The sequence below is a fragment of the Chiloscyllium punctatum genome, chromosome 49 (assembly GCF_047496795.1).
Source record: "Chiloscyllium punctatum isolate Juve2018m chromosome 49, sChiPun1.3, whole genome shotgun sequence".
NCBI classification, from domain to species: domain Eukaryota; kingdom Metazoa; phylum Chordata; class Chondrichthyes; order Orectolobiformes; family Hemiscylliidae; genus Chiloscyllium; species Chiloscyllium punctatum.
In genome coordinates, this window is record NC_092787.1 from 8,557,564 (window position 1) to 8,584,435 (window position 26,872).

At 40.6% G+C, this 26,872-nt stretch overlaps 1 protein-coding gene across 7 annotated transcripts in view; it reads right to left on the minus strand.

Moving 5' to 3' along the window:
• Positions 1-26,872, minus strand: part of LOC140469547 (nuclear receptor subfamily 6 group A member 1) — a 381,258-nt gene that overhangs the window by 10,155 nt on the left and 344,231 nt on the right. For 2 of the 7 annotated variants that reach the window (XM_072566157.1, XM_072566156.1), the window contains exons 8-10: positions 13,879-14,000; positions 7,914-8,066; positions 34-585 (exon numbers count right to left, since the gene is read on the minus strand). In XM_072566157.1, the coding sequence (XP_072422258.1) occupies positions 479-585; positions 7,914-8,066; positions 13,879-14,000 (382 nt within the window). In that variant the 3' untranslated portion in view covers positions 34-478. The other 5 variants (XM_072566159.1, XM_072566158.1, XM_072566161.1 and 2 more) reach the window with 4 other exon arrangements.

Sequence of the window (26,872 nt, forward strand, 5' to 3'; positions counted from 1 at the left end):
TGAATTAGTTATTTTATGATTCACAAGCAACTGATCTTGTTCAATTATTTATATCACATTAAACCCAATTCATTGCTTATCTCAATTTATTCCAGACAAATAATTGCAACTTTATCATGCTTCGTTCTAGAAGTAACTGTAAGGGCCACTTTTTTTTTGGCAAGTGCGAGTTGCATCAAATATTTTACAGAGGTCTTCCCACCGTGAAGCCGAGCGAGATTTCTCACTACAGGTATATCTTACCAAATATGCCTCATTAACTCCATCCCCATGGATCACACACATCTGCTTCCATCCCCATCTTACTATGTGCAGCTCCAAAGACAATTTTCCACTTAGTAGATATCCACCAAAAGACTGGCATTCTTTGCTTCTATGCTATGACAAGCATTGCAATCTGGTGTCACCCTTTGCCAGCACTGCATGTAGTTCATGGCACATGGGCAGCTCAGTTGGCAGTCGCTTACACATGCAATACCTAATCTCTAATCACTGTTAACCACCATGCCACACATTTTACCTGTCTTGAGAAACATCCTGTCTGAAGGCCCTCAGAGAGCACACAGTTGTTTGCCGAGTGGTCACCTGCATTTTGTCATTGTAAAGTTGAGGAAAATCATACACACACAAACATTTGGACAAATATAAACATGAGTTTTTATTGACAGCCAGTAATGTAGGACACAAAAGAAATGCATACAGACTGCAGCTTGGACCCACATATGCTGGCACCTTAACCTCGACAGTTCATGCTGGTCTTCCATAACCAGCTAGCATCTACTGGTCGCAGGTGCTGTTTGCATTGTAGTGCTGAATGCATCCAGGAGGAGTGATTTGGTAGCTCAACATTCTCATCCTTCTCCTCGGACAACTGTTCCCATTCCGCTGACTTCTCGGTATCTGTCTCACTGCCTCATGGCTTGCTCCAAAGCCTGTAATGGAAAGCATACCCTTGCCTGCCACCCCAGTAATCTGTGGAACAAGACATTTTAGCAGCCCTAACATCTGTTCCACCAATGCCTTGGTTGCAGCATGTACATTGACTTGGTCAAACTGGTTGAGAAGCCAAGACATTACATCCAAAAGGGAATAGCTGCTGCTTCTGATCCCTTTCCCATTGCAGACTAAATCATTCAATTTTCTCCTGCATTCATTTGAGTTATAATCAGCTTCATTCCCCTTGCCTCCGAGGACTCTTGAAAGTACCACAAATGATGGGCCACTTTTGCCCAGCATGCATCGGATTTTAAATTGCTATTAACTTCTGTACACGGAGATGATAGTGGTAGCTTAGCTAGTATCAATTGCATGGTGCATCCACTTTTGACCACCATTTGATGCAGAGGCATGTTTGCACATAAAATGTAGCTACAGTTTGCAAACTCATGCTTCATTTATTTGCCCTTTCAATGCCTAACTGCCAGCAGATCTGGATCCTACACTTTTGCCTATGAAAGTGACAGTGACTATGCTCATTTGTGGGCATTGCCTGAGCCATTTTCCAGTTGCATTTCACATCAAGATAGTGGCAAGAGATGGCTCACAGCTCCCTGTGATTATAGGATTGGGTCCTGCCTGGTCGTTGTCATCCCATAAAGCTCCCATGAAGTAAGCAGCACTGTGGCTCAGTGGTTAGCACTGCTGCCTCACAGCGCCAGGGACCCAGATTCGAATCCAGCCTCGGGCGATTGTCTGTGTGGAGTTTGCACATTCTCCCCATGTCTGTGTGGGTTTCCTCGGTGCTCCAGTTTCCTCCCACACTCCAAAAACATGCAGGTTAGGTGAATTCGCCATGTTAAATTGCCCCATAGGTATTCAGGGGTGTGTAGGTTAGGTGCATTGGTCAAAGGTAAATATTGGGTAGAGGAATAGGTCTGGTTGGATTACTCTTCAGAGGGCTGGTGTGGACTTGCTGGGTCGAAGGGCCCATTTCCACACTATAGGGATTCTATTCTATTCTATTCTATTCTAACCCTTTAGCCTCACGATATCCCAAAAGCCTAATTCCATTCATTCCCCACCTCATCGCACTTCACTTATAAGTGGCCTGAACCCCAACATTACACTTTAATGACGCCCAATGTGCCTCTTGATGCTACTGTGCTGTTCGCTAACAATAACTGCCTCTCCACCATTGTGCTCATCACCATTGTTGTTTCCAACTCCACAAAAGCCTCTGCTTTCCCTTCCCCTGCCACAAAACTCACCCCTTCCACCAGCAATCTCCCACTGCCCTACAGTACCTTTCATCAATGGACAAACATCCAAGGCTGTATTTGCCCTAGAACTCTGACCAACTTTCGATGAGCAACCTAGAATCATGATTGACTAGACCCCATACACCACCTTTCTAATTCCCCTACTGCTGGCCCCAACGATGGAGCTTTACCCATTCCCCAGATAGCAATCACACAGATCGCCTGATAACTGTTTCAACCTGACAACTTATAGCAGCCAAGCCCTCTGGTCTCTGTGACAAGGCAATCGAGGCAAGGCATAGATGCTGCAAGTGTGCAGTTGGCACGAAGAGATCAAACTGAGCAGCCCAGCGATGCAGCCTTGTCCAACTGATGAACTGGATGCCTGTCTATGGGCACAAAGTGATTCTGCTGTGACCTTTTAATGCTAGTTGTCACTGCATCTCACAATGCAAGTCTCTGTTTCTATGTGACTGCAAGGGTATCAAGGAGGGATCTATGAAGGCTGTGAGGGATTGCAAAGTGTCAGATACCAATGTCTGTTGACAAGGAGTGAAAGTGATTTTATGCCCACTGATAGTGCTCAGAGGTGCTTTTTGGTGCTAGTCAACATGGTGGCTGCTCTTAGCCAGTCAGCTGAAGTTACCAGATACGGACTCTGATTTCCATATCAAGAATCATCAATATCTACCTTGCTTGGAACATTTGATAAGATAGGACGCCAAATATTACTGAGGTGACATGGGTCAGTCCTAATGAAAGGATCTGACCTGAAATGTCACTCCCCTTGCTCTCCCCTCATGCTGCTTGACCTGCTGTGCTTTTTCCAGATCCACACTTTATTGGCTCTGACTTTCCAGCATCTGCAGTTCTATCTCCTATGGGTAAGGCCTTTTACAAGCTGTAATCCCTTTAATTGGAAACTCACCATGCCTAGCAAGAAAATCACCATGCTGCTTGGTGGAAGTATAAACAAGGTAAAAACAATGACTGCAGATGCTGGAAACCAGATTCTGGATTAGTGGTGCTGGAAGAGCACAGCAGTTCAGGCAGCATCCAAGGAGCTTCGAAATCGACGTTTCGGGCAAAAGCCCTTCATCAGCCTTTATTCCTGATGAAGGGCTTTTGCCTGAAACGTCGATTTCGAAGCTCCTTTGATGCTGCCTGAACTGCTGTGCTCTTCCAGCACCACTAATCCAGAAGGAAGTATAAAGATAGGACTTGATAGAACTCTCATTTGATTCTCCTAAAAATCTTGCCAAAGCCCAAGTTATTCAGATTGCAATAAGATTCCTCTCTATATGCTTCACTGGTCATTCTTTTTAACTTCATTGAATGCAAGCCCAAGTTACTCATCTAAGCTCAAAGAAATTCCACCCATAACCAGAATCAACTTATCGGATACTAGCTTTTTGTGACTCATGCATGAGTACCCATATCCCTCTCTGCTGCAACTTTCTGCAGTTTTACCTCACTGAAATAATATTCAGTTTTTCTATGCTTCTTACCAAAAGTGCATAATCTTACATTTTCCCATATTATATTCTGACAACTGGGGTGCCCACTCACTTAAAATTGTCTACATTCCTCTACAGACTGTCATCCTCACTACTTTCCACTTTTTCCTTTGTGTCATCCACAAAGTTGGGAATAGTACATTCACTTCCTTCATCCAAGTCATTAATATTTGTAAATAATTGTGGCCCAGACATTGATCCCTATGGCACTCTACTTGTTACAGGCTCTTATTTTGAAAATGCCCTTTTTATCCCAACTCTTGGTCTTCAATTCATTAGCCCAATCCTCGATCTATGCTAATATACGAGTTCCAACAACATGAGCACTTGTTTAATAACCTTTTACATAGTAACACACTGAACACCTTTTGGAAATTCCAAATAAATTGCATCTACTGGTTCCCCTTTATATAGCCTGCTTATTATCTCCCTAAAAAACTTATTAGGCACGATTTCCTCTTCATGAAAACATGTTGATTCCACTTGGTTAGATTATGCATTTGTAAATGCTCTGCTATTACAATCTTTATAATCAATTCTAACATTTTCCCAATGACAAATGTTAAACTAACTGACCTATAGTTATGTGCTTTTTATTTCCTTCTGTTTTTGATAAGAGTACTGCACTGTCATTTGTTCAATCTTTTGGACTTATCCAGAATTTAAGGATTCTTGGAAGATTACTACCAGGCCTTCACTATCTCTATAGCAACCTTATTTAAAAAAAAAGACACAAAGGTAGTCTTCAGCCCCTGTAAGCACTGTTTCTCTAGTCATAGCTATTGTGTTTCTCCACACCATCCAACCACACAGACACATACCTCGATTATATAGTATTTTTGAAATGCTATTCGTGTCCTTGATCATGAAGTGTAGTTTTTATACAAGTTCTCGCCATTTTTTGGTTCTCCATTATTATTTCACCAGCTTTGTTATTCAAGGTATGAATGTTCACTTTGGTTGAGCTCTTACTTTATATATATTTAAATAAGCTTACTCTTCATTTTTATATCACTTGCTAGTTTGCTCTCTGTTTATTTTCATCCTTTTTTGATAATCTTTTGTTGGCTTCTAAAACATTCCCAATCTTCTGATTCATCACTTATATTTGCCAATTTATAAGTTTTTATTTAATTGTATCTTTAACTTCTGTTGTTAACCACAGTTCGTTTAACCCCTTCCTTTCTCACTCAAACTGCAGGTCATCTTTGCTGTGAGTCATGAACTAGTTCCTCAACTATCTTTTCAGCGAAACATCTTTGAGTCCACTCCAGCCAAATCTGCCCTTGTCTCTGTAATTTTATAGAAGCTTAGCAATGTGGTTTAACCAATTCAAGTTTCTCACTCTCAAACTAAATTCTATGATATTATTGTCACTGCTCCCTAGAGGATCTTTTACTCAGATAATTAATTATATCTTTATTATATTATTTATTGTAGAAGGCAGTAGTAGGTGGAAAGTATTCAGCCTGGAGCTTGGTGACCAGTGGTATTCCGCAGGGTTCAGTTCTGGGACCTCTATTCTTTGTGATTTTTATAAGTGACTAGGATGAGGAAGTGGAAGTGCGGGTTAGTAAATTTGGTGATGACACAAAGGTTGGAAGAGTGGTGGACAGTGTGGAGGACTGCTGTACCTTGCAACAGGACACTGACAGGATGCAGAACTGAGCTGATAGTGGCTGATGGAGTTCAATCTTGAAAAATATGAAGTGATTTGTTTTCGAAGGTCGAATTTGAATGCAGAATACAGGGTTAAAGACAGGATTCATGGCAATGTGGAGGAACAGAGGGATCTTGGGATCCATGTCCACAGATCCCTCAAAGTTGCCACCCAAGTTAATAGAGTTGTTAAGGTCATTGGCTTTCATTAGCAAGGGGGTCGAGTTTAAGAGCTGCAAGGTAAGGCTGCACCTCTATAAAGTCCTGGTTAGATCACACTTGGAATATTGTGTTTAGTCTGGTCGCCTCATTATAGAAAGGATATGGAAGCTTTCCAGAGGGTGCAGAAGAGATTTACTAGGATACTGCCTGGACTGCAGGGCATGTCTTATGAAGACAGGTTGAGGGAGCTAGGGCTTTTCTCATTGGAACAAAGGAGGATGAGAGGTGACTTGATAGAGGCACACAAGATGATGAGAGGCATAGAGAGAGTGAAGAGACTTTTTCCCAGGAAATGGCGATCACGATGGGGCATAATTTTAAGGTGATTGGAAGAAGGTTTAGGGGAGATGTCAGAGATAGGTTCTTTAAACAGAGAGTGGTGGGTGCATGAAATGCACCATCAGCAGTGGTAGTAGAGTCAGATACATTAGGGACATTTAGGTGATGCGTGGATAGGCACATTGAAGATAGTACAATGAAGGACATGTCGATTAGTTTGATCTGAGAGTAGGATAAAAGGTCGGCACAACATCGTGGGCCAAAAGGCCTGTACTGTGCTGTACTGTTCTATATTCTATCTGCCTCATTACACATGACCAGATCCAAAACAGGCCGACTTCTCGCTGAACTTATAACATATCATTCTAGGAAATTGTCCTGAATACACTCTTTTATTCTTCCTCATGGCTATCTTTGCCATCTCGATCTTCCCAATTTATATTAAGATTAAAGCCATCCATGATTAATGTACTGTCTTTCTTACATGCTTTTATTGTCCCAATTTATTCTCTGTCCTATGGTCAGCTACAGTTAGATGGCATTTAATCAACTCCCCCAGTGGCTTGCCCTTTTTAAAATTTTTTTTCTTACAGATGACATCAGCCAAACTGTAACAATAGACAGGGAGCATTTTCTGACAACATCTTGCCCTATTAATAAAGAAAGAAACAACTGGCCCTTAACATAGTTAGATATCCTATCAGGAACAAAAACAGAAGTTGCTGGAAAAATTCAGCAGATCTAGCAGCATCTGAGAAGAGAAATCAGAGTTAAATGTTCAGGTCCAGTGACCCTTCCAGACTCGAAACTTTAACCGATTTCTCTTCACAGATACTGCCAGATCTGCTGAGCTTTTCCAGCAACTTCTGTTTTTGTTTCTAATTTACAGCATTCACAGTTCTTTCAGTTTTTAAGTTAGATATCCTATGTTGCTTAGCTTAGTAAAACTGCAGACATCAGCTGGCTCTATGGCTTTAGCAACATTGTAAACAGTTAGAAATGTTCTTGCACTGATTTTATAGTGACCAATTTAGCTCTTGGTTCCAATTAGTGCTTTTGGTTTGATTCTCTAATTAACATGAATTAAGTTAGCCAAATCTGTGTGGGTCAGTACACTGAAGTAAAATAGCTAAAGGCCATGAATGAGTTCACAACTTGCATGCTGATTCGTAACAAATTCATTCTGATCAAGCCTTGACAGCTACCATTAGATAAACAGCTTTTGGTCACAGCAGGAATGATCATTTTCTAAAAATGCATAACACGGTGATCAGCTGAGACTTTAGTCTCCCTGGTAGCTATTTCAAACCAAACTGACAGTTGGGAAACTGCTGAATGGAGTCAGTGCTGGTTTTATAACCTACCTGACTTTACTCTCCACCGCAGTGAGTGGAGTATAATATTGAGATGGTATAATCAGATACCATTGTTAAAACTGCTCCCCTGTTCTCTGACGGCAGACTCTAGCAACTTGCCCACAATTTCTATTAAATTGACAAGTAACTTTTGTCTCCTTTGCTCCCTTCTTAAATAATGGTGCAATATTTCAAATGTTCCAAACCAATGACACTTCCTGAATCTAATCAGTTTCATAAAATTGAGAGCAATGCATTTGAAATTTTAAAACTCCTTGGGTACCGGCCACCAGCCCTCTGTCTATGCCAAGTTACATTATTTCTTCTTCACTGTATTTCTACTTGTATTTAATTCATTAACTTCATCCCCTTAGCTTCTTTTTTTAAGATCCCTAGTTTTGCTCGCATTTTCTTCTCCTCTTGTCTTCAAACTACCCTTTTCACAAGTCTTCTGTTTGCTTCATATCTATTATACTCACCTACAACCATCTTCCTTCTAATAAACTATATTTTGTTCTTCTAATATTATATTTATTGCTTCTACAACTGCCATTAATTTTGTTAGGAAGGTCAACACAAGCAGAAAAGAGGGATTCTCATTCCATACACAATGATTTTTCTTGTTGTACAATAATAAATCAAGTCTAGCCAATTTAGGTTTAAAATATTGTATTTTACATTACCTGCAATGTAGCGTATCTCTGGCAGGCACATCATAAGTTCGGGGAAACGATTGGTCTGGTGTGGATACTTGAATTCAGTGTAATCCTGGCACACATACCAGTATCGCTTATTCAACTGCTCCAATTGAGACACATTGGTCAGACCCCCGATATCTGCACAAAAATTTCCAAATGGCCATTTGATTAGCAATTCCAGCACAAATACCATTGAAACGAAATTACTTAGTTGCCTGCATTACTTTTGACTTCATATTGTTAATAATCTATGTTACAGCTTTCAGGAATTTAAGTAAAAACTTATTTTTTGAAGCCAAGTAGCAATACTGTCTCATAGAATTTTGATGTGAAAACCAATCTTTTCTTAATTGTTCACTTTGAGGAACAGATTCTTGTTTGTACTGATTTCCGATACAAGCAGCCCTTTGGGTACCTTGATGGTCATTCTTCCCTAAATGGTCATTCTTTATACAAGCGCAGGTAAAGATGGGCAAGCTAATCAATCACTCAAAGCTGATCCGGTCCTCACTCTGTAGTGATTCCTTTCTAGCAGGAGCTAAGGGCAGTGATCAATATTGGGAACTTTGCTCATTATTTCTCTTCTTGATGGGGGAATACTGAAGCAATTGTAATGTGCAACTATTATCTGGATTTTATTCACCTAATGGAACAGATTAGATGGTTCTATATAGGGTTATAGAATAGGTACCAAATGCAACTTTGTTTTCTCTTTGCTTTTAATGATATATACTATATCCCCTTTGTCAATTTTAAAAAACGTTTTAAAAAGCTTCATAGCAGTTACCACAACTTAACAGATTTGATCTATGCATTTCTGAATACTATGTCATCCGGCTAAACTAAATTATGATCTGAATTTAACAGGGCTTTTAGAAATGTACAAAAGACATAGAAAAGCTAGAAAGGTAGCAAGAGACCCACCTATCCCAAGTTCAACTGAGCAACTGAATTGGCCGGTTTAGGGTTCTTTCCAATTCAGCTGGTATTTTACTAATAATGAAATGGGGAGACTGTCAGATAAACTCTAGAAGCCTCTCAATAGGCTGAGGAGGGATGAAACCCATTTAACGCATCAAGTAGCCCCAATGGTAATGGCCTGATTTGACTGGGGCCCTCAGACTGCAACTCTCTTAAGGAATGTACCATGCATTGATGGGTTTACAGCTTCCAGGTGCAGCCCCAAACATGACACAAACTAGTGGTGTCACTGTTGAGCTACAAGCTCATCCTAGTGAGTTTGTCCCCACTTTCAGCAGCAGGGGTAGGGTCTTTAACATTTGCAAAAAAATTGCAGCCTAAATGACTTTGGAAGTTAACCAAAATTTTAAAAAGTCAATGCAGACTTAAGGAAGGCAAACAGTTAAAAAGATTGACACTATTGTAAATTTCAAGTAATTTAGCAATAACCTGTTACTTTATAACCCAAATTGCCAAACACAGACACAAATAATTTGCACTGTGAATTCTGGTTATGCCAACATTAGACATCAGGTTAGGGTCAGTGAGACATTGAATTTATAGGAACCATTACTCTCAACTTTAATGTCTTTCCTAGTAAATTCATAAAAAGAGAAACACTGATTAAAAATAAAAGTACCAAATCTTATTTGCATAATTATGTAATATTTAGTACTTTTCTGAAACGCTATTACTAAGAAATAACTAATCTCTAAGTGAACAATATTAACCAAGATTGTTAAGCAACCTTTAAGATAATAACACTAAGGTTAACAATTCTATTTAATGAATAAATAAGTGATTAACTAAGTATGCATGGCTTGTTAATAATGATTATTATTGCCAATTTGAAGCCAACAAAAAGTTTATTGTTGTTTTAGAAGGACAAGTACACATGGGGTGGGCCACAAGACTAATGGCATCTTTTGGTAGCTTTCAGCTGCAGAAAATTGTAATAAAGAAAAAAGTCTCAAAAGAGAAGGAAATCTTGCTTTGAACTATAAAAAACACAAAAACAAGAACCCGACAGATCTTTCCCATGGTTCCATTTTAAAACTAAAATTAATGTTAAGTTAGTTCCTCAGCACAGACCAGATAATCAAGACTTGGATTAATTCTTGTATGTATTGCTCAGTATCTTTCATACGGTTAACAGCTACTGAGTCAGTCAAAGATATTTTTGCAGTCACTTGGTGTATGCCTCCTAAAAAGTAGCAAAACTTACTAATATTCTATTCATATATCTTTGGGATAAAAGCATAAGTTTTTTAGTACATATTTTTATCACATGTTGGTGCAAAGTGTGCCATAAGGATATATATGATTTTGAAGTAAATTTACCCTAAATTACCCTCCTATGCAAAAATTGTTCCTGTAATTGCTGAACTTTGTAATACCGATGCAATTAAGTTATGCATAAGCCACCTGTTTTGAAAACTGGAATGTCTCAGCCATGACCTTTTATCCAGAGTACAACTCATGTGTGGTCTACTGATATTTGGGTTGCGATTGTCATAGGGACTTCAGTTCACAAGGGGCCATGATCATCACCAGTGATTTAAAAGTACTCCTTACTTCCATGCCAGTATAATTATAACTGACTAGCAAGCAGTTCAAAGATAATGACCACATCAGGATACAAATAAACATCTGCCTTTTCAGGCTATACAGCAAATTAAATTCATTTATCACACTATTTACAATCAGTTAATCTATTCGTAGAATTGAACATGAATAGATTTTCTTATAATGGATTTCTGCCCACAGGATAGATAAATGTTAGATATTACTAGATGGCAAAACCAAACTTATCCTACAATATATTTTCCAGCATCAACTGCTTACAACAAACACAATTCAACTCAGAATATAAATTATAACCAAGCTAATAACAGCTAAGTATTAGGAATGAACAAGATAAAATGACCTTTACTTCGAGGAAGCACATGGCAATAAATTTGGCTGGAAATTTAATTTGGTATAAACCTCAAAGGTTAAAAAGGAACAGAATATTTTATTCAATAATGTAACATTATGTTTGCGAATTTTTTAATCTGAGAACAATTTCTTAACGACAAACAAAGCGAAATTCAAAAATTAGATCATTGCCAAAACAAGTTTGTATGAACAGAAATGCTTAAAATACATTGACAGAATGCAAAGGAAAAGTAGATTAAACAGAAGTACAGTAAAATTGCAGTAAGTTGAATCACAAGGAGCCTGCCCACAAACCCAAGTAGAGCTTCATGTTAGTGAGCAAGCCTCTATGCAACCTGATTTCCCTAAATTGTGCTCTACGCCAAGAAAAATAAGAGCACAGTTGGCACAGTAAACACGGAAAAATGTCTTTATTTTTCAATTTGTCTACACCTTACTATGGCCTGATCTTCCACATTAAAGGGCATTAAAAATGTTAGCTCTGAAAAAACTAATTTTTTTTATACATAGCATGATGTATTCTGAGAAATCCTCCATCTGGAGGAAGACATTAGAACAGTTCAGCTTCATCTGTATTAAAAACTTATCGTGGTGCCCTCTTGTTCTAGAAGAAGGATCTGAGGTCATTGCTGCTAAGATTGTAGATGACAAAAATAGGTGGAAAGGCAGGTAGTGTTAAGGAAGAGGGGAGGCTGGAGAAGGACTTGGACAGGTTAGTAGAATGGGCAAAGTAGTATCAGATGGAATACAATGTGGAAAAATGTGAGGTTATGCACTTTGATAGGAAGAATAGAGGCATTGCCTATATTCTAAATGGGGAAAAGCTTCAGAAACCCGAAGCACAAAGCGACTTAGGAGTGCTCCTTCAGGATTTTCATAAAGCTAACATGCAGGTTCAGTTGACAGTTAAGAGATTAGTATTCATTCCAAGAGGGTTTTAATACCAGAGTAGAGATGTACCATTGAGGTCATATAAGGTCTGGACAGACAGCATTTGGAATATTGAGTGTGTTTGGACCCCATATCCAAAGGAATGATGTGCTGGCATTGGAGAAGATTCAGATGAACTTGACAAGAATGTTGAGGGATGAAAGGCTTATCATGAGGAGTCATTATGAACTTTAGGTCTGTACTCAGTGGCGTTTAAAAGGCTGGAGGGGGGTATCTGTTTAAAACTTACAGCCTGTGTGGAGTGCATGTGGAGAAGATGTTTCCATTGTCAGAGAGAAAAGCACCCAAGAGCACAGCCTCAGACTGAAGAGGTGATTCTTTACAACTGAAATGAGGTGGAATTTCTTCTGCCAGAGGGTGGTGAATCTGTAACTCATTCCCACACAAGGCTATGAAGGCCAAGTCACTGAGTGCATTTAAGACAGAGATAAATAAGTTCTTGATGAGTAAGGGATCAGTGATTACTAGGAGAAGGCAGGAGAATCCAGTTAAGAAACAGATCAACAATGATTGAATGATGGAGCAGACCCAATGGGTCAAATGGCCTAATTCTTCTACATTTTATGGGTGAGACCACTTTGTAGCCACTGCTGCAGTTTTGCTTATGACAACATGCTCTAGCATGGTCTAACACTGCTTTGATAGGTTGACAGAGTCATTATTCAAGAATGAACAAGTTCTACTAATCTTTAAATACCAGTCCAGAACTTTGGCTCATCATGGGCAGCCTACTATTGGATTTCTTATTTTGCTGATGGGAATGGCTGTCAACTTCTCCACAACTGGAGTTTTACTTTATTTAAATTTGACTCATCATGATTTTGTTGTGCGAGTAATATTGAAGCACTCTGCTAAGGAGAAAATCATGCAACTTCTAAACTTCTCAATTTTTTCAATTGCTGGAGGCATTAATGTAGAATTCTGCCATTTGGCAAGTTTATTGTAACTTTTTCAATTTGCGTTACATTGAATGATATGTTTTAACTTATTATAACGTCAGGTACAGTTGACTATTCAATTTCTACTCCAAAATAGATACCAATAGCACAGCTACAATTACAGTTTAATAAAAAAAATTGATTAGATCTCCTGTGCATGAACACTAAACAGATTAATTACAGATACCATCTAAGAAAGTAGAATTAGATGAATCCACTGCATCCCAAAAATACAACAACACTAAGCATCTCCTTAGGATAAAGTAAAATAATGCAGATGCTGGAAATCTGAAATAAATGAGGAAAAGTCATAATCTCAGATGGCAGCTGTTTCTCACATCACAGATGCTTCCTGACTTTCTGTATGTTTACAGAATTTCCTGTATGATATTAATATGGAATCCAGATACCAATAGTGCTGGTCAGGTCTTTAAAACAGGGCATTAAATACATTTTTACAATCAAGGAAGGATCGGAGACAACAAAAGCATTTTCTTGTTGCAGCTCAGTTGTTGGAGTCGAGTTGCTACAAGTCCTTTTTGTAGTCAACTAAGTGCATAACAAATATGCAGTATCAACCAAAGGCCTGTGAATTAATCAGGAAGAACAGTGAAATTACAGGCAAATTCTTTTCCTTTGATTCATGCCCACATTCCTAATAGGAGAAACCATTAAAATTCACAGATAGCAGGGACACAAACAGAACTGGGCTTTCATTTTCTTTGAAACACTAAATATATTACCTTTTTTTCCTAAACAGTCAAAATTCAGCTTTGCAGATTCTATACTTAATTTAAAAAAAATTGTTGAACCAATGCTCATTTTGAAGGAGATGCTGGCTGAGAAATTGCAAGCTCGGTCTCCCTGATTTTCTGACCAATATTCTTCATCAGGAGTGTTTCATTAGGCAACACTAGTATCCCAAGCTAGAAAAACAGGGGAGTCGACTTTAGTTGCTGCTGCTCAGTGAGAAATGGAAAGCAGCAGATTTTGAAACTGGCAGCCAAAGTCCACTGAAATCTTGTTTCCACTATCGACTGGTAGGAACAGTTAAAACTGGCTCCACTATATTTATGGCCTACAGAAGTTTAAAATTTAAGAATCGGAAAGAAAAACAAAGCTTGAAAGGTCACCAAAAATAGTATCACAGAAAATCATTATACCTTGATTCAGAAAGTTGATGGCTTTCATGCACACATACTCCTCATTGCTGACCTTCAGTTGTTGAAACTTTCTAAAGAGGTAGATTAGTCGTTCCATGACTTCCATACCCTCCTCACTGAATCTAAAGGAGCAAAATCATAATTTCAGTAAAGTATTACATAACCCATGACATGAAATTAGATTTTGCACAAATGAATTGAATTTTATAATGAGTACATTTTGTACTCCTATACCCATTTATCGGTCTGAGTTACTCCCCTCTCAAGATTACTATTAAAAACTGCATTTTAGCAGAGATAATGGTCTGATTCGAGGGCAAGACACTTGCCTGACATGAAACCAGCTGTTGTACAATTGGTAGTAGGTGCCAAATCAGGGCAATGGTGACATGTTCCATGTCTTAAAATTTTAAAGCATCTGTCATGGAGGGGGTTAACAAAAGCAATTACACCAGCAATTAAAATAGTGAGGTGCACTAATCCTATTTTTAAAATCTAGCTTATTACGGCTAAATGGAGGGTCGTCAATACCCATTAGGTTTGTTTAAAGTGATGTGGTGCTACATGAAGTAGTTGAATCAGAACTGGACTTTTGCATTAAGTTTGACTTTACAAGTACAGGTAAATATCCCTTTATCCAAAATGCTCAGGACCTGCTGCTTTGCGGAAATCAGAATTTTGCGGCTATTGGAACTAATGTAGCGCCCCCATAGGGTGCAGGACAGCAACCCGTAATCAAACTAAATACTGTACTGCAGCAAAAATGTATGAATACTCACACTGAGCGGGATAAATAAAGTTTAGAAATACTACCACACATTTATAGTGTACTGTTAAATGAAATACATCGACCATAAATATTCAACAACATTTTATTTCCATTTTTAAAAATTCCAAGAAAAAGATTTGGGGAAACTGAAATATATACAGCTTCAGCACTATGGCAGGCAGCTGTTTTAAAGGCTTCTTCAAGTGTCATCTGTCTGGTTTAGATGGAGAGGAATTTGTTAAGTGTGTACAAGATATTTTTCTGATTCAGTATGTGGATGTACCTACTAGAGAAGGTGCAAAACTTGACCTACACTTGGGAAACAAGGCAGGACAGGTGACTGAGGTGTCAGTGGGGGAGCACTTTGGGGCCAGCGACCATAATTCTATTAGATTTAAAATAATGATGGAAAAGGATAGACCAGATCTAAAAGTTGAAGTTCTAAATTGGAGAAAGTCCACATTTGACGGTATTAGGCAAGAACTTTTAAAAGCTGATTGGGGGCAGATGTTTGCAGGTAAAGGGACGGCTGGAAAATGGGAAGTCTTCAGAAATGAGATAACGAGAATCCAGAGAAAGTATATTCCTGTTAGGGTGAAAGGAAAGGCTGGTAGGTATAGGGAATGCTGGATGAAGAAAGAAATTGAAGGTTTGGTTAAGAAAAAGAAGGAAGCATATGTCAGGTATAGACAGGATAGATCGAGTGAATCCTTAGAAGAGTAAAAGGCAGGAGTATACTTAAGAGGGAAATCAGGAGGACAAAAAGGGGATATGAAATAGTTTTGGCAAATAGAGTTAAGGAGAATCCAAAGGGTTTTACAAATATATTAAGGACAAAAGGGTAACTAGGGAGAAAATAGGGCCCCTCAAAGATCAGCAAGGCAGCCTTTGTGTGGAGCCACAGAAAATGGGGGAGATACTAAACGGGTATTTTGCATCAGCATTTACTGTGGAAAAGGATATGGAAGATATAGAAAGTAGCAAAATAGATGGTGACACCTTGCAAAACGTCCATATTACAGAGGAGGAAGTGCTGGATGTCTTGAAATGCATAAAAGGTGAATAAATCCCCAGGACCTGATCAGGTGTACCCTAGAACGCTGTGGGAAGCTAGGGAAGTGATTGATGGGCCACTTGCTGAGATATTTGTATCATCGATAGTCACAGGTGAGGTGCCGGAAGACTGGAGGTTGGCTAACATGATGCCACTGTTTAAGAAGGGTGGTAAAGACAAGCCAGGGAACTATAGACCAGTGAGCCTGATGGCGGTGGTGGGCAAGTTGTTGGAGGCAATCCTGAGGGACAGAATGTACATGTATTTGGAAAGGCAAGAACTGATTAGGGATAGTCAACATGGCTTTGTGCGTAGGAAATCATGTCTCACAAACTTGATTGAGTTTTTTGAAGAAGTAACAAAAAGGATTGATGAGGGCAGAGCAATAGATGTAATCCAGATGGACTTCAGTAAGACGTTCGACAAGGTTCCCCATGGAAGACTGGTTAGCAAGGTTAGGTCTCACAGAATACATGGAGAACTAGCCATTTGGACACAGAACTGGCTCAAAAGGTAAAAGTCAGATGGTGGTGGAGGGTTGTTTTTCAGACTGGAGGCCTGTGAACAGTGGAGTGCCACAAGGATTGGTGCTGGGTCTTCTAGTTTTTGTCATTTGTATAAATGATTTGGATGGGAGCATAAGAGGTACAGTTAGTAAGTTTGCACATAACACCAAAATTGGAGGTGTAGTAGACAGTGAAGAAGGTTACCTCAGATTACAATGGGATCTTGATCAGATGGGCCGAGAAATGGCAGATGGAGTTTAATTCAGATAAATGCGAGGTGCTGCATTTTGGGAAAGCAAATCTTAGCAGGACTAATACACTTAAATGGTAAGGTCCTAGGGAGTGTTGCTGAACAAAGAGACCTTGGAGTGCAGGTTCATAGCTCCTTGAAAGTGAAGTCGCAGGTAGATAGGATAGTGAAGGCAGCATTTGGTATGCTTTCCTTTACTGGTCACAGTACTGAGTACAGGAGTTGGGACGTCATGTTGGTTAGGCCACTGTTGGAATATTGCGTGCAATTCTGGTCTCCTTCCTATTGGAAAGATGTTTTGAAACACGAAAGGGTTCAGAAAAGATTTATAAGGATGTTGCCAGGATTGGAGGATTTGAGCTATAGGGAGAGGCTGAACAGGCTGGGGTTGTTTTCCCTGGAGCATCGGAGGCTGAGGGGTGACCTTATAAAAGGTTTACAAAATTATGAAGGGCATGGATAGGATAAATAGAGAAAGTCTTCTCCTGGGGTTGGGGAGTCCAGAACTAGAGGGCATAGGTTTAGGGTGAGAGGGAAAGATATAAGGAGGGACCTAAGGGGCAACCTTTTCACACAGAGGGTGGTATGTGTATGGAAGGAGTCGCCAGAGGATGTGGTGGAGGCTGGTACAATTGCAACATTTAAAAGGCATTTGGATGGATTTATAAATAGGAAGGGTTTGAAGGGATATGGGCCGGGTGCTGGCAGGTGGGACTAGATTGGGTTGGGATGGACGGGTTGGACCGAAGGGTCTGTTTCCATGCTGTACATCTCTATGACTCTATGACTCATTAACATAGGTTTCTGTCTAAGCAATCTCTCTAATTGAGTAAATTGCCATAATCTCTTGCTCACTGATAAAAGAACATTGTTCAAGGCCACCAATTAACTGGTCAGCCATTTTCACCAAATCGTCAATGGGGATTTTTTTCAACTGGGTTCACTAACTCATCATCTTCATTACTATCCTCATACTTATCTCTACAGGAACCTGTATTTAAAACCATTTCAGAAATGTTCCCATCGCTCAAGGAATGCATGACAGGCACATCATTACCAATGCTCAGCATTTCTTCAATGTCAGCTTCATATAATTTATATACACTTTCGTCTGATAAATTTTGTGCATAAGTAACTAGGCTTGCTATCATCATTTTCTCTTCAATGGGATGAAATCCTTCAAACTCTATCTGCAGGTTCATTTCCAAGAAACATTGTTGCAAGCCAAAATCTGTTCCAAGCATTTGTTAATGTTGCTTTATCAACATCATTCCAAACATTAGCAACTGCGTCAATGGCATCCTTAAGACTAAACTCTTTCAGGAAGTCTTGAATTCCCACCTCTCTGTTGACTGCAGCAAGCATACTGTTGAAAACATAGTTTTTATACTTGCTCTTCATGGAGTATAAAAATCCGTGGTCATAAGGCTGTAATACCAATGTCACATTAGGGGGCAAGTAAATGTCAAAAACATTACTTTTCACAAGCTATTTGCCAAGGGGGATGTGCAATGCAGTTGTCAAGGAACAATAAAATTTTACACTTTTCTTCCAGTCCAGCTTGTTTGCAATGAGCTTATGCCGCTGGTACAAAGTGTTTACTGGACAAGTTGGAAAAAATTTCTTGGGTTACCCATGCTTTCTTGTTTGCATAACAATGCGCAGGCAAATAGCATACACCTTTAAGTTGCTCTTCCCAATCACTGCCAATTTCACCTTGTGTCTGCTTGCAGCATTGACACACAAGGATAGTTGATCCGTCCTTTGTTTCCTTAAAACCTGTCGCTGCTCTCTCATTAGCCGTTGACATAGCATCAGTTGAGAGCTGTTTCATCAGCATTGTAAATTTGTTCAAGACTTAGGTTTTCGTCAGATATCAGCTTCGCAAATTCACCCAAATAATTTTCAGCTGCTTCATGGTCAGCAGAAGCCTTTTCGCCACAGATTTTCAGGTATTTCACACCATTACGCTTCTTGAATTTCTGCAGCCCACCTTCTGAATCATTCGCCTTTGATGTTCAGTTCTTTATGATATTTTCTAGCTTATTTTATGACCATCAAACCAAGTCAGTGGCATACATTCACTTCTTCATTGTCTAATCCACTCCATCAGCACACGGTTAACATCTTCATTTTTTTGCCCTATGCAGGGTTTTCCTATTTTTCATTAGTTGATGGTCATCACGGTCACCGTAAAACTTCAGTAACTTGTCTTTGTTTCTTCAAATCATAGACAGTGGTAGTTCCGACACCAGATTCTACAGAAAGACACCACACAGCCACACCACGATCAAGCTTCTGCAACAACTTTACTTTCTGCATTATTGATAATGACAGATGCTTCCTTTTCTTTATGTTATTGTTAACCATTGATGTACCTGCACCTCTTTTTGACAATTTCACTCTAAAATTAGCACAGTAAAAACAATACACAACTGAAGCCTCAGAGTGCTGGGCCACGCCACCACGTGGGGCGAGTGGGTGCAGCCTTCACCTGTTAAGAAAACCCCGTGATGTAATGCAGACACGACGGACGCTGCACGCTCCATGAAAACCTTCGGTCTTTGGAGCTTTTCGGTTTTTGAATGCTCGGATAAAGGGATATGTACCTGTATTAGAAGTTTGAATTTGGAACATTTGTTAGCTTTCATCGAACATTTGTCACTATTTATGAATTTCTAACATCAAGAACCACCACTTGTTCATCTCCACTTTTATTACTCCCTTGTTTTATGTATATATTCATACATTACAATGCACAACGCATGCTTCTTTTGGTCAGCAAAACTGGAACTACAATGTAATCTCTTCCATTGCTCCAATTTTCACTGTTTCAAATATTTCAGTATTTATGAAAATATAATTAGTAAAATACAGTTAAGTACTGAAACCAAGTGTGTCTTCTATTTAAGTATGATTTGAGAGTTTTTTTTGTAAGGCTTCAAAGTCAACATTTTAATGACAACATATAAGATAGGTTTTAAATTATTTTATTAGGCCAAATGGGGTACAAAGACAACAGGGTACACACCAGCTAGAAAGGTGGACATGAATACACATTAAAGATTTCATGAATAAAACTACTTGCAAGTAGAATGAAATAAGAACTCATTCGTGCCAAGATTGAATTTGGAGCAGTTGCACCATTCAGTGACAATCTGCAGCTATTCACATTCTATGTATCAAAACAATGCAGCTAACCTTAAATCAATATCTTTTTAAAAACTTGCAAAATGTGATAAGGAAATTACAGAAGACTAAATCTGGTTCAAATTAGTGATGGAAAGCAGACAGAACTTAAGATGGCAGAAATTTTCACTTAAGACACAACTTTAAACAGAACATTAGAATAAATCATTCCTCCTTGATAAAAATCCTTAAAACATTTGACGTCCTGGAGATAATTTTTAAAAAATTCATATGCTCCAAGTTGTGAAACAATAAATTGTAGACATAGGACAACAACTTTAATTAGCTTGCAATACTTTATCTTGAATAATCATTACTTAGAATATATATTAAAAATTTTAAAAACTATTTTATAGGACTTAGTTTCCAATACAGGTTGCATCTTCCTAAACCAGTAGTTTTAGGACTAGACCTTTGCTGGACTAGAGAATTGACCATATTGTGGGAGATCAGGGTCAGCAAGGGAGTTTTAAAGCCAGTCCTTTCACTACTCCCCAATCTCTTTGATTATGCTGACGGCAATCATGGTAAATCAGGACAGGACGTATACACTTAAGGGTAAGGTCTTGGGAATATTGATGAACAAAGAGACCTTGGAGTGCAGGTTCATTGTTCCTTGCAAGTGGAGTCCCAGCTAGATAGGATGGTGAAGGTGGTGTTTGGTGTGCTTGCCTTTATTGATCGGTGCTTTAAGTAAAGGAGTTGTGAAGTCACGTTGCGGCTGCACAGGACATTTCTTCGGCCACTTTTGGAATACTGCATGCAATTCTGGTCTCCTTCCTATCAGGAGATGTTGTGAAACTTGAAATGGTTCAGAAAAGATTTTCAAGGATGCTGCCATGGTTGGAGGGCTTGAGCAATAGGGAGAGGCTGAACAGGCTGGGGCTGTTTTCCCTGGAGCACTGGAACTGAGGGGTGACTTTATAGAGGTTTATAAAATCATGAGGGGCATAGATAGGGTAAATAGACATGATCTTTCTCTGGGGTGGGTGAGTCCAACACTAGAAGGCATAGGATTAGGGTGGGGTGCGGGGAGATTTAAAAGTGATCTAAGGGCCAACTTTTTCATGCAGAGGATGTTGCAAGTATGGAATAAGCTCCCAAAGGAAGGGGTGGAAGCTGGTACAATTGCAATATTTAAAAGGCATCTGGATGGGTACATGAATAGGAAGGATTGAGAGGGATATGGACCAATTGCTGGCAAATGGGACTAGATTTATTTAGGATATCTGGTTGGCATGGATGAGTTGGACCAAAGGGTCTGTTTCTGGGCTGTACATCTCTAACAGAAATAAAAGAATGACTAGGGTAGGAATAGGTCCAGTCAAGGATAGTAGTGGGAAGTTGCGTGTGGAGGCTGAAGAGATTGGGGAGACACTGAATGAATACTTTTCGTCAGTATTCACTCAGGAACAGGACATTGTTGCCGATGTGAATACTGAGTCACAATTAATTAGAATGGACAGCTTTGAGGTATGTAGGGAAGAGGTGTTGGAAATTCTGGAAAGGGTGAAAATAGATAAGTCCCCTGGGCCTGATGGCATTTATCCTAGGATTCTCTGGGAAGCAAGGGAGGAAATTGCAGAGCCATTGGCCTTGATTTTTATGTCCTCGTTGTCTACAGGAATAGTGCCAGAAGACTGGAGGAGAGCAAATGTGGTTCCCTTGTTCAAGAAGGGGAGTAGGGATAACCCTAGTAACTATAGAGGTTAAAAACAATGACTGCAGATGCTGGAAAGCAAATACTGGATTAGTGGTGCTGGAAGATTAGATTAGATTAGATTAGATTACTTACAGTGTGGAAACAGGCCCTTCGGCCCAACAAGTCCACACCGCCCCGCCGAAGCGTAACCCACCCATACCCCTACATCTACATCTACATCTACCCCTTACCTAACACTACGGGCAATTTAGCATGGCCAATTCACCTGACCTGCACATCTTTGGACTGTGGGAGGAAACCGGAGCACCCGGAGGAAACCCACGCAGACACGGGGAGAACGTGCAAACTCCACACAGTCAGTCGCCTGAGGCGGGAATTGAACCCGGGTCTCCGGCGCTGCGAGGCAGCAGTGCTAACCACTGTGCCACCGTGCCGGAAGAGCACAGCAGTTCAGGCAGCATCCAACGAGCAGCGAAATCGACGTTTCGGGCAAAAGCCCTTCATCAGGAATAAAAGCAGTGAGCCTGAAGCATGGAGAGATAAGCTAGAGGAGGGTGGGGGTGGGGAGAAAGTAGCATAGAGTACAATGGGTGAGTGGGGGAGGAGATGAAGGTGATAGGTCAATGAGGAGAGGGTGGAGTGGATAGGTGGAAAAGGAGATAGGCAGGTTCGACAAGTCCGGACCAGTCAAGGAGAGTGTGCTGAGCTGGAAGTTTGAAACTAGGATGAGGTGGGGGAAGGGGAAATGAGGAAGCTGTTGAAGTCCACATTGATGCCCTGGGGTTGAAGTGTTCCGAGGCGGAAGATGAGGCGTTCTTCCTCCAGGCGTCTGGTGGTGAGGGAGCGGTGGTGAAGGAGGCCCAGGACCTCCATGTCCTCGGCAGAGTGGGAGGGGGAGTTGAAATGTTGGGCCACGGGGCGGTTTGGTTAATTGGTGCTGGTGCCTCGGAGATGTTCCCTAAAGCGCTCTGCTAGGAGGCGCCCAGTCTCCCCAATGTAGAGGAGACCACATCGGGAGCAACGGATACAATAAATGATATTAGTGGATGTGCAGGTAAAACTTTGATGGATGTGGAAGGCTCCTTTAGGGCCTTGGATAGAGGGGAGGGAGGAGGTGTGGGCACAGGTTTTACAGTTCCTGCGGTGGCAGGGGAAAGTGCCAGAATGGGAGGGTGGGTCGTAGGGGGGTGTGGACCTGACCAGGTAGTCGCGGAGGGAACGGTCTTTGCGGAAGGCGGAAAGGGGTGGGGAGGGAAATATATCCCTGGTGGTGGGGTCTTTTTGGAGGTGGCGGAAATGTCGGCAGATGATTTGGTTTATGCGAAGGTTTGTAGGGTGGAAGGTGAGCACCAGGGGCGTTCTGTCCTTGTTACGGTTGGAGGGGTGGGGTTTGAGGGCAGAGGTGCGGGATGTGGACAAGATGCGTTGGAGGGCATCTTTAACCACGTGGGAAGGGAAATTGCGGTCTCTAAAGAAGGAGGCCATCTGGTGTGTTCTATTGTGGAACTGGTCCTCCTGGGAGCAGATACGGCGGAGGCGGAGAAATTGGGAATACGGGATGGCATTTTTGCAAGAGATAGGGTGGGAAGAGGTGTAATCCAGGTAGCTGTGGGAGTCGGTGGGTTTGTAAAAAATGTCAGTGTCAAGTCGGTCGTCACTAATGGAGATGGAGAGGTCCAGGAAGGGGAGCGAGGTGTCAGAGATGGTCCAGATAAATTTAAGGTCAGGGTGGAATGTGTTGGTGAAGTTGATGAATTGCTCAACCTCCTCGCAGGAGCACGAGGTGGCGCCAATGCAGTCATCAATGTAGCGGAGGAAGAGGTGGGGAGTGGTGCCGGTGTAATTACGGAAGATCAACTGTTCTACATAGCCAACAAACAGACAGGCATAGCTGGGGCCCATACGTGCGCCCATGGCTATGCCTTTGGTTTGGAGGAAGTGGGAGGAGTCAAAGGTGAAATTGTTAAGGGTGAGGACCAGTTCGGCTAAACGAATGAGTGTGTCAGTGGAAGGGTACTGTTGGGGATGCCTGGAGAGGAAAAAACGGAGGGCTTGGAGGCCCTGGTCATGGCGGATGGAGGTGTAGAGGGATTGGATATCCATGAAGATGAGGCGTTGGGGGCCGGGGAAACGGAAGTCTTGGAGGAGGTGGAGGGCGTGGGTGGTGTCTCGAACGTATGTGGAGAGTTTCTGGACTAGGGGGATAACCTAGTAACTATAGGCCAGTGAGTCTCACTTCTGTTGTGGGCAAAGTCTTAGAGAGAATTGTAAGGGATAGGATTTATGAACATCTGGATAGGAATAACGTGATCAAGGATAGTCAGCATGGTCTTGTGAAGGGCAGGTTGTGCCTCACAAACCTTATTGAATTCTTTGAGAAGGTGACTAAGGAGGTGGACGAGGGTAAAGCGGTAGATGTGGTGTATATGGATTTTAGGAAGGCGTTTGATAAGGTTCCCCATGGTAGGCTACCGCAAAAAATACGGAGGTATGGCATTGAGGGGGAGTTGGAGGTTTGGATTAGGAATTGGCTGGCTGGAAGAAGACAGAGGGTAGTAGTTGATGGTAAAGGTTCATCTTGGAGTGCAGTTACTAGCAGTGTTCCGCAAGGATCTGCTTTGGGACCATTGCTGTTTGTCATTTTTATAAATGACCTGGAGAAGGGGCTAGAAGGTTGGGTGAGAAAGTTTGCAGATGATACGAAAGTAGGTGGAGTTGTTGATAGTGAGGAAGGATGTGGCAGATTACAGCGGGATACAGATAAGCTGCAGAGCTGGGCAGAAAGGTGGCAAATGGAGTTCAATGTAGGTAAGTGTGAAGTCATTCACTTTGGTATGAGTAACAAGAAGATGGGGTACTGGGCTAATGGTCGGATACTTGGTAGTGTGGATGAGCAGAGGGATCTTGGTGTCCATGTACACAGATCTCTGAAAGTTGCCACCCAGGTAAATAGTACGGTGAAGAAGGCATATGGCGCACTGGCTTTTATTGGTAGAGGAATTGAGTTCTGGAGTCCTGAGGTCATGTTGCAGTTGTATAAGACTCTGGTGCAGCTGCATCTGGAGTATTGTGTGCAGTTTTGGTCGCCATACTATAGGAAGGATGTGGAGGCATTGGAACGGGTGCAGAGGAGGTTTACCAGGATGTTGCCTGGTATGGTAGGAAGATCGTATGAGGAAAGGCTGAGGCACTTGGGGCTGTTTTCATTGGAGAAAAGAAGGTTTAGGGGTGACTTGATAAAGGTGTACAAGATGATTAGGGGTTTAGATAGAGTTGACCATGAGAACTTTTTCCATGTATGGGGCATAGCTTTAAATTAAGGGGTGGTAGGTATAGGACAGATGTTAGGGGTAGATTCTTTACTCAGCGAGTCGTGAGTTCATGGAATGCCCTGCCAGTATCAGTGGTGGACTCTCCCTCTTTATGGGCATTTAAACGGACATTGGATAGGCATATGGAGGATAGTGGGTTAGTGTAGGTTAGGTGGGCTTGGATCGGCGCAACATCAAGGGCCAAAGGGCCTGTACTGCGCTGTATTTTTCTATGTTCTATGTGCAAAAGCATTTCCCTTGTATGTGCTTCTCACGGTGACACTAGATGGGCTATCCAATTGTAGGGTTATCACATTTATACAGAGGTTTAGTGACCACTCCCCTTGTCGAGCTTCCTGAAAGAAACTTGCAGCTTGATTCTTCAGGAAGCATCGGGGTGCCAAAACAGTGGGATTTCAGGCCAAAGTGCCAGCACAGGGAGACATAAATTGGATCTTTCCTCTTTTGAGCAAAAGTTTATTAATTATAATTAAAGTATTCCTTACTAATTCGCCTATACTTATTGTACAGATCTTGATGTTCTGGTTTAGAGTTTATCTGCATATAAGATGATAAGATGAAAACACAAGCTCACAAATTTTACAAAGAACATAACAAATAAACAGAATAAAGTAGACTAAGCTGTCTGAATTTTGAGGGCAAAATTGGTCAAAGATGGTTACATTGGCTGTAGAGTGGTTACTTGAACACCAGTATTGATACAGCTAAATCGCTATAATGTAATAATATCAGAATTGTACTATTTTTTACTCAAAAACAGCAACACCAAGCAGATGATAATTTTCTAGCTTTACCACACATAAAAACTGTTGATTGGCTTTCATGTATCTTTAGTCACACACATTCCCGCAATCATTCCTTTGTACATGAACAGGGAATTTTAAACAATGTATCAAAGCTCTCCGTTCAAATATTCAGAGGCAATTTTAATTCTACTCTGTGGAAATTAGGTAATGTTACAACACAGCGGTGAACCCTTCTGCTAGTTAACCCAAACACCCAGAAAAAGCTCATCCTCACCGCGTAATCTGTGTGTGACAGAACTCACAAATTCCATTATTTGAAGAAAAATATCAATTTAAAAAAATGAACATTAAACAACTATTTACAACTCTTAAACCCTCTTTCTCTTAGTTACTTATTGTCTGCCTTCAACTCTATAACAATATGCTGTTCCAATAAACACATATGAAAATTACATCAACTTTATTTCAAAACTACACTGCAGCTGTTGTTGTCTCTGGTTGTAGGTCTCCCTGGGTCGTCTTTGGTCTTTTGCTGCAAAGATGGTTCATATGAAAAAGGTACCATTGATAAAGAGTACGTTGCTGGCAGTTACTCTGGCAACAGCAGTTGATCTCACTTTGCTAATTTTCAAACTGCCTGCCTCTTATCTCCCTAACATCGAACTGTCTCATTGAATTTATTGTTTTGCCAACATTGAACCAAATTTGATTGGGTTTTGGTATCCTGGGGCAATAATTTAAACCGATTGGTTAGATTTGAATTGTGGTCAAAACAACCGAGGTATCTAGTTTACAATCAGATGTTACATATTTTCAATCTGCTAGTCAGTCACATGAGAGTTGCCTGTAAGTTCTCAGTGTAAAACAGCCTTCACTCTCCTTTAAAGGTACAGTACACACCTTCACCTTCATAACAGGCAGCCACTGCATTAAAATCGGATCGATATTCCTCCCTAAACACTTCCCATTAGACTTTCTTTCCTCAAAACTAAATCAAATCAACAATCAAATCAAAGAAGAAAATGAACTCTTTACTGGGGGAAGCCTTGGAGCTCAGAAACAGTTTTCATATTAACATACCAAATGCTTCAGCATTGCAGATATATAGGTTCCAAATGTTAATATAACTCATCTTACAAAAATACCATATACTGTGTAAAGAAAAGCTATGTTTAGTATTTGGTAGATTTACCTTTAAACATGAATAAAAATTCAAGAGCTAAAAGTAAACATATTAGTTAAAAATTATGACAGACAGTGTAGATATACTTGATATAGAGCTGTTTATGTTACACAGTGATAGTTCTATGCAAAACTCCAGTTCCCAGTGGGTTTTTTTAAAAATTAGGATTGAGCCTGTGGATGTGTGTGCCCTCCCTTAAACACTGAAAAGTCCATTAAAGGTGGCAAGCATCCAGCACATTTAATAGATTGCCTGACAATTTTCAGATCTAGCTTCACACTATAAGCTGGCACTGAAGGTGA